Source organism: Trachemys scripta, chromosome 2, assembly GCF_013100865.1.
Source record: "Trachemys scripta elegans isolate TJP31775 chromosome 2, CAS_Tse_1.0, whole genome shotgun sequence".
NCBI classification, from domain to species: Eukaryota; Metazoa; Chordata; order Testudines; family Emydidae; genus Trachemys; species Trachemys scripta.
Window position 1 is genome coordinate 20,636,884 of NC_048299.1, and position 13,141 is coordinate 20,650,024.

Here is a 13,141-nt window from a genome sequence, read left to right on the forward strand (position 1 = left end):
AGGTAAGCGGCCACTGGTGCTATACACTTGGTGAACACTCTCTGAGCCGACGAGAGACCAGAGGGCATCGCCGTTAACTGGAAATGGCACTGGCCCAATGTGAAACGCCAGTGCCCTGGGAATATGGAAGCATACGTCCTTTAAAATGAAGGTGGTGTACCAGTCTCCTGGATCCAGGGACGGGATGATGCAGGCCAGAGAGACCATAAGAAACTTCAACTTTTCGAGAGACGTGTTGAGGCGACGCAGTCTAGAATAGGTCTGAAGCCCCCTTTTGCCTTCGGAATGAGGAAGTAGTGGGAATAAAATCCTCTTTCCTCCATGTCTTGCGGAACCTCTTTCACTGCCCCTAGGCGCAGGAGGTTTTCAACCTTCTGAACGAGGAGTTGCTCGTGAGAAGGGTCCCTGAAGAGGGATGGGGAAGGGGGATGAAAGGGTTGGTTGGCTACAAATTGCAGGTTATAGCCCGACAAGAAGACTGTGTCGAACACCCAGCGGTCCGAGGTGATATCGGACCAGGCCGACCGGAAATGGCAGAGGTGGTTGAGGAAGACGGGGAACGGATCCGGTGCAGCGACTGGAGCGTTGTCCTCAGGCGCACCCTCAAAACTGACTGCTTTTGGCTGCCTTGGTCCTTGGAAGGACCAGGTTGGGCAGGTGGATGAGACACCGCTGGTGGCATTGCTTAAAGCCCCTGTCTTTGTAGGAGCCTGATCGAGGGGTATCCCAAGATCTTGGCGGAGGGCGGAATGGCTTTCTGGCCTGCTGAGGAGTATGCAGGCCCAAAGAGCGGAGGGTGGCCTGAGAGTCTTTAAGGCTGTGGAGCCTAGCACTAGTTAGCTCAGAGAAAAGCCCCGTTCCCTCAAAAGGGAGGTCCTGGAGGGTGGATTGCATTTCTTGGGACAGCCCAGAGGTCTGTAACCAGGAGCTAGCCTCATGGCTATTGCAGAGGCAACCACCCTGGACGCAAGTCCATAGCATACCCGGCCCTCTGGAGGACACCCTGGGCTACCGCCTTTAGGGTGACCAGACGTCCCGATAAAATCAGGACCGTCCCGATATTCAGTCATTTGTCCCACGTCCTGACGGATGTATGGCCATTTGTCCCGATATTCTGGCTCGGGGCTTTTTTTGGGGGGGGTGGGGGGTGGGGAGTGCTTCGGCGGCACTCCGGACCTGCCCCCCCATGTGTCCCAATTTTTTGTTCATGTAATCTGGTCACCCTAACCGCTTTGCCCTCTTCTATCAGCATGGTGAACTCCTGCACCTGATCCTGTGGGAGGCTCTCTTTGAACTTGCCGATGGAGTGCCACAGGTTGAAATTATATCTGCCAAGTACGGCCTGATGGTTAGACCCCCTAAACTGGAGGCTTGCTGTTGAATAATTTTTTCTGCCAAATAAATCCAGCCTCTGGGCATCTTTATTTTTGGGGGTGCCATTTGCCTAGCAAATTAGGCCCAGGTCGTGGCAAGTGGAACAGATCGAGATGCCTCTGGTTCCTTATCAACCAGTCGCAGGTAAGCAGTGCCCCACTCAAGGATTAAGTGCCAGCCGGGACTCTAACGACTACTAAAACACTTAACAGCTAACTAATTGCTGATTAAATATCATAGGAGAATGATCTGAACAGTGAAGAACCGCTAATGCTCTTGCTAAGGCACTCCAAACAACCGTCACATGCGGTAAGAAGGAACTGAGAGGGCGTAGGGCCGCCGGCACCTGATATACTGCCACATAAGCACGGCACTACAGAGGGTGACACAGCCAGCCCAACAGATACTGCTAAGGCAAAAAGTCTCCGACAACTGTGCATGTGGGGGCGCACATACCTAGAATGGAATCAACATGAGCAAGCACTCAAAGAAGAAACTCAAGAATCATGTCACAATGATTCACACTATTGCTGCTAGCAAAAGCTACGAACAGCAGCAGAGGCATACACTGGAGTTTATTCATGGGGGAAGAAGATCCAAAGCAGAGGCAGAGGCTATGCTAATTTAGCAGAAATTTATTCCCTAACTCTTTTTCTTAAAGCAACCAGGAGGCTCTTGAGAGGGAAAGAGTATACGAGAAAAAACACCCCTCACAGCAGCATAGGGGAAGAAGAAAGTACCACAAAAACATTGTTATTAGGGTGTACCTGTTTGCATAATTGAAAGAGTAACATCTAAAAGGTGTGCTTGAAACTCTGTATCTCCAAGGCCAACCATTATAGCATCCTTACACACTGTCAGATATGCCTAGACAAGAGAAGCAAAAATGTATCAACCCTAGATTATATTAAAGAGCAATATTCTAGTATTAGCTAAAAATAATAAAAGCAGCAAATCAAGTTACAGAGTGGTAGCCGTGTTAGTCTGTATCAAGCAAAAAGAACGAGGAGTACGTGTGGCTCCTTAGAGACTAAAACATTTATTTGGGTTTTTGCCCACAAAAGCTTATGCCCAAATAAATTTGTTAGTCTCTAAGGTGCCACACGTACTCCTCGTTCTTTTTGCAAATTGAGTTAGAAATTTTTAAAAACATTTGTATTTTACATTTTTCAGACTGAGGCCAGGTCTACACTAGAAACTTACATTGGTATAACTATGTAGCTCAAGGGTGTGAAAAATCCACACCCCTGACCAATGCAGTTATGCCAACATAGCTTCGTGTTGAGAGCACTATGTCGACGGGAGGGCTTCTCCAGTTAACACAGCTAACAGCTCTCATGGAGGGGAATTAACTATGCTGATGAAAGAAGCATTTTGTCTAGACCCGCCCTGAATAAATACAAAGAAAAAATGTAATCTGAAATATAACATTACAGTATTGTAGCTTTTTGGTGTGAGAGCATATATAGGAGCGGAAGCTTAACATTTAATAATGAGAGAGAGAGAGAGAGAGAGAGAGAGCGCGCGCGCTAAAACAGAAACTAAAGACTGTAAAAGATTTACAGTAGCACAAAATGCATGCATTTCCCAAGTCTCTCTCATAGTCCAGAAACAGTAGTCAGATTTACATTAAAAACCCTACTATTCCTCTGTCAGCTTTTTCACTAGGAGAATATCCCATAATATCTCAGAAGAGTTGTTCAGAAGAGTAACAAAAGCCTGCATCCACTTACCGATTTTGCTTAGGCACACTCTGATGCTCTCAGGTGTAATTTTGTATTGTGGAATGGATAAATTTGGGATACCCGAAGTCATGACCAATTGGATCCACTGGTAATTTCACTTTTTTAAAACCCCTATTATGAGATAAAAGGTTACTAGCCTGTTCTGTAGCTGTTGTTGTTGTTAAAGTTGTGTTGCACATGTCCATTCCACTTCAGAGCATGCGCACCCAGTGCACTGTTTTTAGAGACTTTTTCCTCTGCTGCAGAGCTGCCCCCCGATTCCCCAGTTCCTTCTTAGTGGACGGATTCCAATGTAGAGAGTAAGGAGGGTGGTTCATGGAATGGACATGTGTGAAACAACTCAAAGAACAGTTACAGAACAAGTTAGTAACCATTTCTTCTTTGAGTGATAGCATGTTCATTCCACTTCAGGTCAATCACAAGCAGTTTGATCTGGAGGTCAGATTGGAGTCTACCTGAATAATGATTGAAAGAGCACACAATCCGAATCTGGCATCATCTTAGACTGTTGGGAGATAGCATGAGAGGCAAATGTACTGTAGACCAAGTTGCAGCTCTTCAAACATCCAGAATAGGCACATGGGCTAAAAAGACTGCAGAGGCTGCCTGTGATGTGGTTGAATGTGCTATCATCCTATTTGGTGTAGTTACAGTAACCATGTCATAGCACAAATGGATACAGGAAGGAATCCAGGACAAGAGTCTTTGAGAACCAACCAGAAGGTTCTTCATTCTGTTTGCAATTGCCATGAACAACTGAGAGGGCGATTTAACAGTTTAGTCCTGTCCAAGTAAAACATTAACACCCTCCCCCTCGTGAGCATGTTGGTAAAGTTGGTAAATATATTGCCTGATTGATGTATACAGAGGGTCAGACACCAGAACCCTTAATTCACCCACTCTCCTGGCTGAGGTGACTGCCACCAAAAATGCTACTTTCAGTGAGACATGGAGCAATGAACAGGTAGCCAGCGGTTAAAAGGATGGACCCATTAGTTTTGTTAAAACCACTTTCAAGACCCTAGGGGGGAACAGGAGCCTCTCTAGTTGGAGATATAACCTGTTCAAACCCTTCAAAAACCTGAGCAACATGGGGTTGGAGAAAAGTGATTGATCAATTGGAGGGTGGAAAGCCAAGATAGCTGCTAGGTGAACCCTAGTGGAATTAATGACAAGGCCTTGCTGTTTCATTTATAACAAATAGTCTAGCACATGTTGTATCGGAGCTTGGACTGAGGGAATGCCTTTCTGCTGGGACTAGACGGGGAACCTCTTCCACTTCACCAGGCAGATATACCTATTAGAAGATTTTCTATTATTTAAGAGGATGTTTTGTACCTCCTTTGAACATATTTTCTCCTGAGGTGTTAACCATGGATCATCCAGGCTGTGATGTGAAGGGCCTCCCGGTTATAATGGAGGTGGTGACCATGGTCTGTAAGCCAAGGCCCTTCTGCAGTAAGAAGCAGCAGCCATAGTAGGACAGCAGCAGCTATGAGGTAAGAAGCTGGGAGTCACATCCCATCTAAACTCCACCAAAACAATATAATATTGGGTTGTCGAGAAGCATTTCTGCCCTAATAGCACAAATAGTGACCAGACAGACAAATCTTAAGATGTGTAAAGAAAACTTTGCAAGATAACGCTCTGTCTGGAAAAACCACTTAGCAGTTTCAGTTGAAAAGATACCATTTATTGCTTTTGTCTGTTTTTAAATTTGTAATACTTCCATTTGTTTACCTATAGTTATCACTGTGTGTTCTTTAATTTACATTTTGACAAAAATAAATGAACTCTTAGGTAGTGGGCTAGGATTGGTGAAAAATACTGTTTTGTAGTGCTTCAGTTTAAAATGATTGGTTAAAGGATAGCTAAGTAGGACCCAAGTTTTAACTATATAAACTGGGGGCCAATAGGAAGTTATTTGGAACCAAACTCCAGAACACAGCCCACGGTCAGAGCTTCCAAAACCATCACACCCTGCTGACCACACCATTCAGAACCCCAGATGACCTGATCCTGACTGGCCATCAAGAAAAGTTTGTCAGTGCTGAGCATTGCATGCTTAGCGAATGTATTCTGTTAACCTATATTTATTAACAATTGATCAAGGATATTACTGTGTAAGGCTCTTTCACTGGTAAAAGGTCCCACAAACCCGCAGAAGGTTACATCCTTATGCCCCGAACCTAGGACAGGAAAGAGTGGGGTGCCTAAATTAACAGGATTACTCCTTGAGCCCACGGTAGGGTAAAAATGGGGTGCCCTAGATTGTGTGGGTAACAGGTCCTGGGAGATCTGGATCCACTAGTAATGTCAACTGATCCCTGGTTGAGAGATTTAGCAGAATGAATATTGGTAAGGCCACACTGGTGCTACGAGTATCACTCGAGCATGATCCTGCTTGCTTTTTACCACTATTCTGTGTGGTAGCTGAACTAGAGGGAACGTGTACATTTGCTTGCCTGTCCAGGTAACATGAAGGCGCCCAAGGGATCCTGGACTGTGACCTGCTCATGAGAAAAAAAAAAAAAAAACACAGATGATGCTTCCTGCTGATTTTGGTTGCGAACAGGTCCGTGTGGGGAATCCCCCACAATTGGGATATGAATCTTGCTATATTTGGGCAAAGAGATCACTCATGATGACCTGCTCATCTGATCTGCCAGACTGTTCTGGACATCTTGGAAGATAGGAGTCTTCAAGATGGATTGAACTGGTGATACAAGAGTCTCACAGCAGCATTGCCACTTGGGATAGCTGGGTTGATCTGCCCCCTCTCTGTCTATTCACATAGACAATACAGTGGCCATGGTATAAGGGCTGGTCCACACTCACACCCCAGTACGAACTAAGATACGCAACTTCAGCTAAGTGAATCCACACACGGCAGGCAGGCTCCCCTGTCGACTCCGCGTACTGCTCCGCGAGAGGAGGAGTACCGGCGTCGACAGCAAGCACTTCTGGGATTGACTGCTTACCACCAAACCCGGAGGTAAATATAGACGTACCCTAAGAGTACTAGTAAATTCCTTCCCATGATATGGGGGAGGAACATGTGTGACATGCTCATCAAATGGCTCTCAATTACACTGCTCTACAGCCAAAATGCTTCTGAAATAAATGTAGTCAAACTTTACTAATTCTGGGTCACTGAGAACAAAAATAATGCTTAAAATTGTTGATTGGCTCTAGTTTTCAAGATATGCTATTGGGTCAGTATATACGAACCTTGACTTGGGAATGGCGGAGGATAAGTGAGTTATAAAGGGAAGGGATCTCAATTTAAACCAGAAATGACTAAAATACATCTTTGACTGGATCTATGAATAAATCTATGGCTGGGTTTGGACAGTACTTGCTTTTTAGGCAAAACAATGAATGATGCAATCTGAAGCTGGTATTGTGTCATACATGATATGAATTGCATCATGTTATTTCTAGAAGTCATGGATGATGCAATCATAATGAAGCTTACATCACTCCGCTGAACAAATTGCCCTATATCAGCTCTAGAAATCATACAGTGTCGTGCTCTATTTGTCAGTGTTTGATTTTGCAAAGGGACACATTTCTGTTTAGCCAAAGTGACTAGCAGAGATGCCTCGTACTTGTGTGAATAGTGCAGATAACTTCTGCTATGTTTGTGGTAAAGTGACTTTTGCACCACAAAAGCACAGTATAACCACTATGGTTAAGAAAGCCTATCACCTTTATTTTGGCTGCAAAATTGGAGATCAGGACAAGAGGTGGGGCCCACACAAATGCTGCAACACTTGTGCAACAAATCTTCGCCAGTGGTTGAACAGGAAAAGGAAATCTATGCCTTTTGCAGTGCCAATGATTTGGAGAGAACCAACAGATCATACCAGCAATTGTTACTTCTGCATGGTGCCTCCAGTTAGGAAAGGTGTGTCAAAGAAGAAAAAGTGGACTGTGCATTATCCAAACATTCCATCAGCCATACGTCCAGTGCCCCACAGAGAAGGACTGCCGGTTCCTGATGCATCAGAATCATTCTCACTTGAGTCAGACGAGGAAGAGGAAGGGGATGAAACTTCTGGTCCTGAACCATCAATGTCACAGGACCCACATTTTCTCCCATCCTCCTCCTCTGAACCACACCTCATAACACAAGATGAACTGAATGACCCTGTCAGGGATTTGGAACTACCCAAGAGTAAGGCAGAGCTGTTGGGCTCCAGACTACAGCAGTGGAATCTCCTGGCAGGTGATGTTAGGGTTTCCATGTTCCGGGGTGACCGTCAAAGGGATCTTGTCCCATTCTTCTTCATGGAAGGTGATCTTGTAGCCTGCAACAACGTCGATGGTGTGATGGCAGCCCTCAACATCGTTCACGATCCAGGTGAGTGGAGACTGTTCATTGATTCATCGAAGACGAGTCTTAAAGCTGTTTTACTGCATAATGGCAATGTTTTGCCATCAGTTCCAGTTGGTCATGCAGTCCATATGAAGGAAACCTGTGACAACATGAAACAACTTTTGAGGTGCATAAACTATGACCAACATCAATGGCAGCTTTGTGGCGATTTGAAGGTTGTTGCTCTCTTGCTTGGTCTGCAGACTGGATACACAAAGTACTGCTGTTTTCTCTGCGAATGGGATAGTCGTGCAAGAGATTCCCACTACATCAAGAAAGACTGGCCAATCCGACAGTCATTGGAGCCTGGAAGGAAAAGCGTTCAGCATCCACCACCCTTACGCATCAAGCTGGGTCTGACGAAGAACTTTGTCAAGGCCACTGACAAAACACAAGCAGCTTTCAAGTATCTCCATCGAAAATTTCCAAAGTTAAGTGAAGCTAGGATAAAGGAAGGTGTCTTTGTTGGTCCTCAAATTCGTGAACTTCTTTGAGATGATGCATTTGACCATGCACTGCGTGGCAAGGAAAAAGACAGCATGGAAAGCCTTCCAGTTAGTGGCAATAAATTTTCTCGGAAACAACAAGGCAGACAACTACAGGTTGTTGGTAGAAAACCTCCTCAAGGCATACAAAAGCCTTGGTTGCAACATGTCACTAAAGATACATTTTTTGCACTCTCATCTAGATTTTTTTCCACCGAACTGCGGAGCAGTGAGCGACGAGCACGGCGAGCGATTTCACCAGGACATTGCAACAATGGAGAAACGCTATCAGGGCAAATGGAACCCATCAATGCTTGCAGACTATTGCTGGACAGTGACAAGAGATGCTCCATTTAATGAATACAAGAGACAAGCCAGGAAGCGCCGAGTAGACACTGAATAGGACTAAACTATGTACATAATAGTTTTTTGCCTTTTGTTTCATAATAAAATTTATTTATGTAACCCTTTTGGTGATTTTTAAAGTGTTACATAAACAGGACAGGTGAAATATTATCATGTAAAGCAACCATAAACACATGAAAAGACCTAGGTTTACAATTTATGATTAAAACTCTACTATCTACACAATACACATAGACATAAAATGTAAAAACTTAAATATCTTAGAAACAGTAGCCAATCAGTTATTTTAGTTGTCATATTTGAATTCAGCACATCAAAATACATAATAAATAGCACATTTTATCTCTGAAGCAGACAACTTCTCAAAAATTGTAGACCAGTGTTATCTTACATTTATATGTAGAGCTAAGTCCTGGCCACCCTATAGCCCTTGATTCCCAACCCAGGGTGGAAGTGTCTGTAACCAGAGTTAAAGTAACTTGCAAGGAGCAAATGGTACTCCCACAAACACAGTGGATGGGTCTGTCTACCATTCCAAAGTGACTAAGGACACATACAGGAATCTAAACCAGCATGTCCAGAGGATAACAGACTGGGGAGTACACAGAGCTCAGCCATCCCTGCAGCTTCCTCAGATGCAGCCTAGCATGCTAAACCATGAAAGTACATGAGGCCATATGCCCCAGAAGATTGAGGCAATTCCGTATTGTTGTGGTAGGATAGGCCTTCAGGTCCAAAGAAATATTTAGCATCATCTGGAACCTGGACTATGGGAGGAATGTCTCAGCTTCTGTACAATCAAGACAACTCCTATAAACTCTAATCTTCATACAGGTGATAAGATTGCTTATGAATGAGGAAAAAGCAATCTTAGAGAGCCATAGGTGGATTGGATCATGGCCACACTGGACACCACCTGGCTCCTGGATCAGCCTCTCACTAACCAATCATCCAGCTTTGAAAACACAAACTCCTGACTTTCTCAGAAATGCTGCCACCATGCACTTTGTGAACACAACATGTGGGGCTACAGACCGGCCAAATGGTAGGACTTCAAACTGGTAGTGAGATTGGTTGACCATGAATCTGAGGAATTTCCTGTGGCTTTGGTGTCTCGACACAAGGAAATAAGCATCCTTTAAGTCGAGGGCAGCATACCAGTCACCAGGGAGGATAAAGGAAGCAAGAATGCCACGTGAAACTTTATTTTCTTTAGTTATTTGTTGAGCTGTCGCTGGTGTAGCGTGGGTCTGAGACCTCCTTTTGCTCTTAGGATTTGGAAATACCAAGATTAAACCCTTCCCTCTGTATAATTAAGGAATTTCCTCTTTGGCTCCCAACAGAAGAAGAGATTGTACCTCCCAAAGGAGAACTTTCTTGTGAGAGAAGTCCCTGAAAAGGGATGGGAAAGGAAGTGGGTTGCAATAAATTGAAAGGTATAGGGTATATCCCAATTCCACCATGCTTAAGACCCACTCGTCTGAAGTGATGCAGGTCCAAGCAATTGGGTAGTAGGATAGCCTGTGGGAAAACATCATGGTAGGAGAAGTTGGCAAATGGAAACTAGCAAGCTGTCCTCAGCAAGCATGTGGCTGTCATTCCGGCTGCCCTGTCTTCTGTGTCCAATGCCACCTGAAGGGCTGTTTTGGATATGACTTGGCCCACAGTGACAATGGCCTGGAATTGTGTCTCTTTTTCCTCTGGGAGCTCAGATGTGACCTGGGCAAATTTCCCATAGTTGTCAGTCGTATTTGGCCAGTAGTGCTGAATAATTGGCCACTCGAAACCAAAGGGTGCCAGAGGAATATACTTTGCATCCGAACAAGTCAAGTCTTTTGTGTTCTTTGTCATGGGGCGAAACCTTGAATTATGGCTGTTTCTTATGGTGATTTACTGCCTCAACAACTAGGGAGTTGGGAGGCCAGAGCGCAAATAGAAAGCCTTGGATAGTACATAATATTTTCTAGCCACTCTTTTGCAGTGGGTGGAATAGAAGCAAGTGTCTGCCAGACTGTCTCCATAGGATCCAAGATGGCCTCGTTGATGGAAAGGGCAATCTTGGAGGTAGATGCGGGTTGCAATATTTGTACCAGCTTGTGCTGGTTTGTCTTTACCACCTTGAGCGGGATGTCTTAGCTTTGCACAACTCTCTTGAATAGCTCTTGAAACTGTTTAAAGTCATCCGCCGAGGTTGGCGGTGGGGGCATAATCACCTCATCTGGGAAGGAAGACGAATTGTGTACAGGAGATGTGTCATGGTCTGTGCCCGTCTCTGTGTCCTCTCCCCCTTCCTGTGTCTCCCAGGGTTGTGGTGTGGGAGATGCTGGGTTAGAGCGCAGTTCACATCTATGCACTGTGGACGGTCTAGAATGCTGACCCCTATATGAGCTCCAAGGTTCCCAATGCACCCATTTCAGTGAGAAAGCCACAGGAGGGTACATCCATGGGGGTCTGCACCATGGTTGGTTCATATCTGGTATCTTGGACCATGTGGCTCCCCGTTGGTCGGTGGGCCTTAGGTAAGGAGTGACATGGTTATAGGGGGTATTGTCCCTGCAAATCCTCCTCCTCATCACTGGAGAACTGTGCCATGTCTTGTGGGCTGTGATCTCCTCTGGAGTTTGTGGGGGAGCCCTCAGCTCTGAGTACTGGTGAACGTGGTGCTGATGAGATTTTTAAGTCTCTCTGATGCAGCAGAGACTGTTGGTGTCGATTTCTGAGTAGTCGGTGCCGGGGGTGCTTTCCCTTTCGTTGATGGAGCCGATGCCAACCGGTGTTGTTGTTTGGCCAGTGCCATCAGTGCCAATTTTGTGGTGTCTACTGGTGTCGACTGAATTGTCAGTGCTGGGAGTGGAGGCATAGTGCCTGAGACACACTGTGCCAAGTCCCATACCGGTGAGCTGGGTGCCATAGAGGAGGCACGTTTTTGTCAGTGCCTTGACTCCATTTCTTTCACTCTGACCTCGGTGCCAGAGATGCCTGGAGTAAGAGGTGCCAAGAGAAAGATGGCATCGGGGTAGCGACCTTGCAGGACTGCCTCTGTTTTTGCGGACCTCTCTGAGGAGATGTTTGAGCCCTCTTTTTTGGTTTTTCAGAGGGTAGGTCTCCTTTCCCATCTTGAGGTTTGCCTGGAGCGGCTGTTTGCTTGTCTGCCTCAGGCTGGAGGGACTTCTCCATCAAGATCATTTTAAGCCAGAAATCCCTGTCCCGTCAGGCTCTGGCTCTCAGGTTGCTGCAGTGGGGGCATTTCTGGGGAATATGCTCCTCACCCAGGCAGCGTAAGCATAAAGAGTGTCCGTCTGAATTGGGCACGGCATAGCGGCAGAAGCCGCATCGGAGAACCAGGCATTTTAACTAGTAACTGTTCCCTTAAGGGGGAGTTGTCTAATGAATTAACAAGACTTCCCCCCCACCCCCCGCCAACACTAACTCTAAGTATCTCTCTAACAACTTATCTAAATATGTATCTAAAAGCTCTCTCAACAGTTTTAGGGAGAAGTGCTAACACTGCCCCTTTGCTCCGTCTTCAGCCAAGAACAGTTGAGAAGAAACTGGAGGGCTCAGGTCATGTGCATGCTACACACAGCACCAATGGCACCGCGAGATGCCTACTACGTATGTGCAACCCACGCAGACACTGCTACCATAAATCTCCAATAGACGGCGCCGGGACGCACTGCCACCTAAAAGTGAAGCATCCACAGGGACACTACTCAAAGAAGAACTAATGTTGCCCGAAGCAAGGTCCTGGACACCATTTTCCGCTCGTCCACCAAAGCCAGAAAATTTGTCTTGCCTCCTCTGGCAACTTGTTCACAAAGTTGAAAACGTTGTCCTAGAGGGAAAAAAGCATAACATCCCAGCAAAGCTTGCTGATTAGCGATCCGGAGCTGTAGTCCAGCTGCTGAATAAAGTTCCTTCCGAAAAAGATCAACAAGCTTCTTCACATCCTTTGCTTTTGAGGTAGATGCTTGCTGACCCTGCACTCTCCCTCATTGTTAACTGAGCCCACCAAAGACCCTGAGAGCAGGGGGGGTGTAAAAACATTAAAATCCCTGAAAAGGAACATAATATCTCCACTCAATTCTTTTCAGTATAGGCAGTAGGGAAGAAGTTTGCCACAGAACTTCAGTAGGCTCCATTTTAGACTGATTTGTTGGAAGCACCACTTAAGAGGGTCCCACAGATCCCAAAGTAATAACTTATCTGTGAGACCTCTTGAGACACTTACACATGAATATCTATGGAAGAAGCCACATTCTGTAGAAGGTCCTGGTGGACTCTATAATCATCCGGTGGAGGTGAGGAGTCCCCCAACACCACTAGATCATCTGGCAATGAAAAGCAGAAAGCCAAGGCTGCCTGAGATGCAATCTCCTCCAATTCTTGCAAGGGGTGGGGGATTCATCTGAGCAGATTACTCTTGTTGGCACTGAGCCCAGTACTGGGAACGGCTTCTTGCAGTAGGATCGTGACACCTACTGGAGAACATAGAGAGGAGAGGATGCAAAGATGATCTGGAGGCAGGAGAAAACCTGCAAAGGTTCCAATACGGCCACTGATATGGTCCCAGACCACAATTTCTTCATGACCAAAGGTCTCTACCAGCTGGTCAATGTGGAGCTTCCACTGGATACCAGGGTGGAAACTCCTCAGAGAAGAGTGATGGCTAATGTGACAAAGCTGTGACACAAGAGCCCACTTCTGACACCGACAATGAACCAGAATCATCTGACCAAGGAGATGTGGTTCTTTTCAGTGCCAGAAGTCTGGGAAAACATCATTGGTGA

At 45.7% G+C, this 13,141-nt stretch overlaps 1 protein-coding gene across 2 annotated transcripts in view; it reads right to left on the reverse strand.

Moving 5' to 3' along the window:
- The window catches only part of NCAPG2 (non-SMC condensin II complex subunit G2), a 116,113-nt gene that overhangs the window by 22,466 nt on the left and 80,506 nt on the right, over nt 1-13,141 (reverse strand). For both annotated transcript variants that reach the window (XM_034760013.1, XM_034760014.1), the window contains one exon: nt 2,142-2,241. In XM_034760013.1, the coding sequence (XP_034615904.1) occupies nt 2,142-2,241 (100 nt within the window). The remainder of the gene's footprint in view (nt 1-2,141; nt 2,242-13,141) is intronic.